The sequence below is a fragment of the Coloeus monedula genome (assembly GCF_965178545.1).
Source record: "Coloeus monedula genome assembly, chromosome: 21".
Lineage (NCBI taxonomy): Eukaryota > Metazoa > Chordata > Aves > Passeriformes > Corvidae > Coloeus > Coloeus monedula.
In genome coordinates this window covers 512,393-518,392 of record NC_138801.1, presented here as the reverse complement: position 1 = coordinate 518,392, position 6,000 = coordinate 512,393, and the positions used below count along the sequence as shown (strand labels likewise).

The window sequence follows — 6,000 nt, the reverse complement described above, 5'->3', positions numbered from 1 at the left end:
AACCAGCTTGTTTGACACCATTTGCCCTTCCTCAGCCCACAGCAGCTGCTGCCCATCTTCTGGATGCAGCCTGTTTCAGAAGGAAGAAGGAGCTTACATTGACCAAATCACAACTATTCAGCCATTTCCACCTGGCACCTCCCGTCTGCTCTGGGGCCGGGGGGGCTGTTCGGAGCATGCTGGGGAGCTCGGCCGGGCATCGCCCTGTTCCCGAGGAAGGGAGGTTTTCGCGAGGTGTCGCCCCCGGCCCTGCGGGGCCGTGACGGGGCCGAGCCCCGCTGCCCGGAGGCGCGGGCGGGGCCGGGCCGGGCCGGGCCGGGCGGAGCGCAGGAGGCAGCGCAGCGCGGCAGCCGCGGTGAGTGTCCCGTGGGACGGGCCGGACCGCGGGGCTCGGGGCGGGGGTCGCGGGGCGGCGCAGGGGCCGGGCCGGGCCGGGCGGGGCGGGATCTGGGCCCTGCGCGCCGCGGTCCGGCCGCGGTGCGCGCGGAGCGGCGGCGGCGGGAGCCCGAGCCCCGCCGTGAGCCCCGGGCCCGGGGCCGCCCCGAGGCCTGCCCGCCGTCCGCTCCGCTCCCCGCCGCTCCCCGCCCCGCGCCGCTCCGCCCGGGCCCGCAGGCCGCTCCCCCGCCGCCGCTCCTCCCGCCGGGCCGCGCCGCGCCGGCTCCGCCGGGCGATGAGGAGCTGCTTCTGCCTGCGCCGGGGGAGCCGCGACCCGCCGCCCGCCGCACGGGCAACAGTTAAGTGTCCCTGCACCCGCCGCGGCCCCGCTGCCGGCCCGGGCCCGGCGGGCTCTCGCGGCTCCTGCGATCGGCCCGGCGGGGCCGGCCCGGCGCGGCGCGGCGGGAGGAGCGGCGGCGGCGCTCACACGGCCGCGGCGCCGGGCGAGGCGGGCGGGCTGAGCCCCCGGGGCGGCGGCGGGAGCGCCGCGGGCCGGGGCTGCCGGGGCCGCCGGGGCCGGGCGTCGTGGGCTCCTCGCGGCTGGGCCCGGGTTGGAGTGCCCCGGGTTGGAGTGCCCCGGTGGCCTCCGTGAGACCCGGCGGCTCCTCCGAGGCTGGGGTAGCTGCAGGAACGGCCCTCGGGGACCAGCCCCAGTGACCTTGACCTGCTCTGGAATTTACTGTAAATTCTTCTTGGTGTCGGTTAGAGAAAATAACAAAACTCGTTCTGTTTCGTGTGGTCTTTTGCTGCATTGGTAGCATGGGCCTACCTGACTGCCCGTTTTTCACCTGTGCTTAGTGCATGGCTGGAGATGTGACACTGGCTGACTTCTTACAGCCGGGCCAGGGCAGCGACACAGAGTTGCCTGTGTCTTTAAGTATTCGCGCCTTGCATCACCGAGGCTTGCAAGCTTTCTCTGAGGTTTCTGGAGAGATTTTCAACGGTCCAAGAACACCAAACACCAAGCTTCGGTGTTCTCTGCACGTTCCTAGAGCTGGGGCATTCTCAGCTTGGTCACAGTAACACTGAAACCAGACAGGCTGGGTGTCAGCAGGTGTGTAACTGCTCAGGCTAAAGCTTGGGTTTCTCCATTTTGTGTTTTATTTTAACTGAGTGAGAATGTGCTCATCTATCCTTTAGGGAGCCTGTGTGTTGTGTGGCAGGTTGGAAGTGTCATCCCTATAATTTTTAGCTGAGATGGCCTTCCCTGCTAGACGAAGGCATATCTTGAGCTTCTGGAGGTGTGAAATAAAGCAGACAACATCTCACTCTTGTAGCATGTGCTTCTCTGACAAAGCAAATCCCAGGCTCAAGGGTACTGGTAGCCCCCAGGGACCCGTTCCTACCTCTGCCAAGATAGGAATAACTGAAGTGAATTTCATTTCAATTTTGCTGCCCTGTTGCAAGGTCATCTGTGTTTGGAAACCTATTTTGGTTTGAAACAGAAACGTTCAGAAACGTGTGTCCCTAGTTAGAAGTGCTGTGAAGCAATATAGGGTCTCAATTTTGCTCATTCTGTTGCTTAAGTTCCTGTTTCCATACCATTCAGTCACAAAGTGTGGATTCTGCAGCTGGTGCAGGGCAACGGTCTCCTATGGGAGCCTGTGTGCAGGGGTGATTCCAGACATGCCTTCGATGGGGGTGAAATGTGACACTGAAATTCTTCCTGTTTGTGATGGTGGCCTCCAAGGCCCTGATGCTGATTGCCACTGCAGGCTCCTGTTTTTCTGATTGAAACTATGTCCTATTCCATGAACAGAAATAGAAAGTTGGCTGGGGCCGTGTCCGGTTCCCGGACGCGGTGGGAGCGCAGTCGTGCGTAGGAGTGCAGCAGGGTGGCTCCGAAGCAGCACACATTGTGCCAGGAGTGCTGCCTGCCTTCGTAAAGGGATGGAGTGACAGGCTGAGCAGGCGGACGAGGCTTTGAGCAGCGTGTCTGCCTTGGTTTATGGGACTATTTCCCACAGACTGCAGGCACTCAGTGAGGTAGTTGATATTTTTTTTCCAGTTTTGCCTTAGCTCATACTTTTCTGCTTGTGGGAAGAGCAAGCCAGTGTCAAAGTGCAGGGCTTGTAGCTGGAGGAAGAAACAATAAGACCATTCTCCCTCCATGTCCCTGGCTATTTAACTTCAGAGCTTGACCCGCTTTGCTGGCAGCATGATGTTTCTGTGGCAAATACATTGAAAGGCCTGATCTGGTCATGTACTCGCCAGCTCTTGAACTTGTTGAAAAGGAGCACTGAGAGCAAAAAATGGTCTAGAAACTTACAATAATGCATTCATTTCTGAAAGTGGGTTCTTCTGCTGTATATATGTCCCAGCCAGAGCCCAGCAGTGTGTGTGGTCAGTCACCTCAGTGGAGCCAGCAGAAAAGTATGCCTAGGATAAACTAATAAAGGCGGATGAGCTACAAAGGAAATGGGAGAGAACAAGCAAAAAGGATCTAAACAGACAAACTTGGGAGTGCGGGCAGAAGGGGAGGTGTGTGTGACTGTGGGCATGGGCTGTGGGAAGAAGGCCGTGCCAGAAACTGGTGGTCCCAGAAGACCTCTGCTGCAGCTGGGCATCAAGATCTCTGGGACACTGCGCCTCCTGCCTTGAGGCATGTCTGGTTTGAGGGTTGGGAAGCATTCGGGATAGAGCCAGCAGCATGGTGGCTGCTTCTCCGAGAGTGCATCCTGTCCATCTCGTCCTTCGACCATCCCACCCTGCTCTGCTGCTTGGGGCTGGTGCTGGCAGGATGCATGGGGACTTTTTCTGTTAGAGACACATTCTTTCCCCACTGGCTTTGTCTGGGCGGCCCCACAGTGTTCTGAAACTTCTTCCTGCCCCAGAGCTCACATCCGGCTTCCCTTGGCTGCTGGGGTGTGCTGGGGACTGGATGTGGCCCCACAGCTGAGAACGACTTTCAGGGAGCATGCTCCCAACTAATGGGAAAAATGTTCTTCTCATTGTTTGGCCTGTTCCTAGAATAACCCTGCAGTGAGTGGTTTGGCACAGGCAGCTTACTGCAGGATGCTGACGGGCCATATCCTGGGCTGAGTGCTCGGCCACTGTGATGGTAGGTGAGCGTGCAGGTCAAACTCCCATTGCTAAAGAGAATTAAAATAACAAGCTACCTAATATGGCTATTTATAGAATCCTGCTCCTTAATTTAATCTCCTCTTTCACTGTTTGTTTTTTTCATTTTTAAGTTAGAAGGTGCAATGGAAAAGAAACCAAACTTTGTTGACACCCTTGGGAAGACGTGCAGTGTAGCTAATGGTCTGTGTGATTGCCGAGCCAGAGACTCCCCTCTGACCTGTGCGGAGTTCACAAAAACATTTATCCCAGTGTGCAAACAGACTGCTGCTGCTCCATGTTTGTTCTGGATGCATCCTCAGTGCCACTCGTACAGCAGGAAGCTGCCCAGCGTCACTGGCCTGGTGTGGCAGGGCCTGGCCATGCTGCAGTGGCCCCAGCAGGTTCACTCCCTGGGCAGGTGCTGTGCCTGCCATCCCTGTCGGCTGCAGGCACGGGGCAGGGGAAGGTACTGGGCTCGCTGGCACGGAGCTTGGTGGCCCTTGCTGCAGCAGGTGCTGCTTGGGGCCCTGCGCCGGTGCTGTGCCGTGTTGCCCCGTGGCATCCACCACGGCGAGGCGGAAAGCCCCACGCCCGGTGCTGCCGCCATAGAGGGGCTTTGTGTGAGCCAGCACAAAGTGAGGATTGATGCCGTCCCCCTCCCCCTCCTGTGCCGAGCAGGGCTGCAAATGGCTCCCACAAAGGTGCCCTTCTTCCTTCGCTGAGGACGGGGTGCCGGTGGGCTGAGGGGGACTGCTCTGCGGCACCACGCTGTGGGTTGGAGCACCCACCTTCCCCCCGTCTGTGCTGGTGCATGGGACCTCCTTGTCCTCAGCCTTTCCCAGGCTGACCTGGCAGCTGCTCCAGTTCCTGCCGGGGCAGCTGGCCCTCCCCGCAGCAGGCCCCAGCATGGTGAGACAGGACCTGGGCAGTGTTCAGCAGCTGGCACCTCACGAGGGCACATTTGGTGGAGGCTGCTGGCACCATGTGAGCAGATCTGCTTCCCCACAGTGCAGCTGCAGCTGTGTTGGAACCTGCCGTGTGGTGTTCTTAACATGCTGGGGAATACCATAATTTACCTGGATTTCAGTTCAAAATGGCCTAAGAGAAGCTTATGTCAGCATTCATTATCTTCCAGCTCCTCCCAATGGGTAGTAACAAGTCACCACACTGTTGAGAGTGACTTGAAAAAGTTTCAGAAAACGTTCGTGAAGAACAGATTGTAAGCTCTTTGTTAAATTCACATTATGTTTGTTCCATGCTGTATGTTTGGGGTTCTGCATTATTTGCGAGGCACCCGGGTGAGCTGTGGCGTGGCGCAGGCAGTGGCGCGGGGTCTGTCGTGGCTGTGCTGGTGCCTCCAGTGTTCCTGCAGCAGGGTCCTGTGCTCTTCACCCACTCTGAGGACGGGGAGCCTGCTGGGAGAGGAGGGCGAGCCCCTGTGGCTCAGGCTGTGCTCACCATCATGCTTTGAAGGTTTGAGCTGCTTTGGGAGTGAAGAGGGTTCACTTTGCTCTGTGTGTGCTGGATGCGTGTCCCGGTGCCAAAGCAGAGCTCTCTCCTTTGTTTGGTTCATCAGCAATGGTGTCTGCGCCATTACTGGTCACTAGCATCTGTTGTTTTGGACTCCTCAAGTGGTCTGGCTGTTCATGTGACATTATTATTATTTACATAGGGCCCAGACTTGCTCTCTTTTATTGCCTGCAGCACGATGTTTGTTCAGACTGGGCATTGTGAAGTGTAAACCCAGGTCCCACTGGCACCAGTACTCACCTCTGCCTTTTCTAGAAGCAGTAAGTAACCAGCCGTCTAAATGGCCTAGAAATGCTGGGGTTTGATTGCTCTGAGGAGGGAATTGAATTAGGCAGCTCTGGTTCACGGCTTGCCTGGCTGTGCAGCAGTGATGCTTGTTTACACAAAGCACTTGCCCTTTTGTCTTGGGGTGTGTGGGGGGTGGTTTCCTGGGGCATTCCTGCCTGCTGAAAGCCAGAGAAGACTTGCTTTAACTGGCTGCCTCTGCAGGAGACCACATGCTGAGGCAGTGACACCTCTCCCCATCCTCCACCTCAGTTGTTTCAGCCCCTTTCTTGTCCTCTCCTCCTGCTTCCTGCAGCAGCATCCCTCTGAAATTAGTTGGTCTTACCTGCTTCTGTCACTTTTGCCTATCTCCCTCCCCTGATGTTCTTGGTGATGTGTCTCTTCTGGAAGATGCTCGGGCCTCCTCAAGGCCTCTCTGCTTTGCACCAGCCCACCCTGTGCTTCCTCTGTGCTCCCTGGTGTTGAGGCTCCCTGCAGCCAGTGCGGTTCTGCATCCAGCGCCAGAGACATCTGTGCTGCTCCTTGAAAACGGTCTGGCTGAGGGGGGTGTGATGGGACTGAAGACTCATGGGGGAGCCCCAGCATGTCTTAACACCCACAGTGAATGGGGAACCTCCCTCTAAAGCCATTAGGAGCAGATTTCTTGCTGTTTAAAATGACAGAGCTGCTTCAACCAGCCTGACTTGG

The 6,000-nt window shown here is 57.7% G+C and overlaps 1 protein-coding gene across 4 annotated transcripts in view; it reads left to right on the top strand.

Annotated features, from left to right (window-relative positions):
* The first annotated feature begins 223 nt into the window (after window positions 1-223).
* The window catches only part of MVB12B (multivesicular body subunit 12B), a 59,479-nt gene continuing 53,702 nt past the window's right edge, over window positions 224-6,000 (top strand). The window contains exons 1-2 of one of the 4 annotated variants that reach the window (XM_082295249.1): window positions 224-355; window positions 5,171-5,288. Coding sequence is in view for 1 of the 4 variants with exons in the window: in XM_082295248.1 (XP_082151374.1) it covers window positions 671-733 (63 nt within the window). In the remaining 3 variants the exon portion in view is untranslated. Of the gene's footprint in view, window positions 356-502; window positions 734-5,170; window positions 5,289-6,000 lie in introns of those variants that run through there. The other 3 variants (XM_082295250.1, XM_082295247.1, XM_082295248.1) reach the window with 3 other exon arrangements.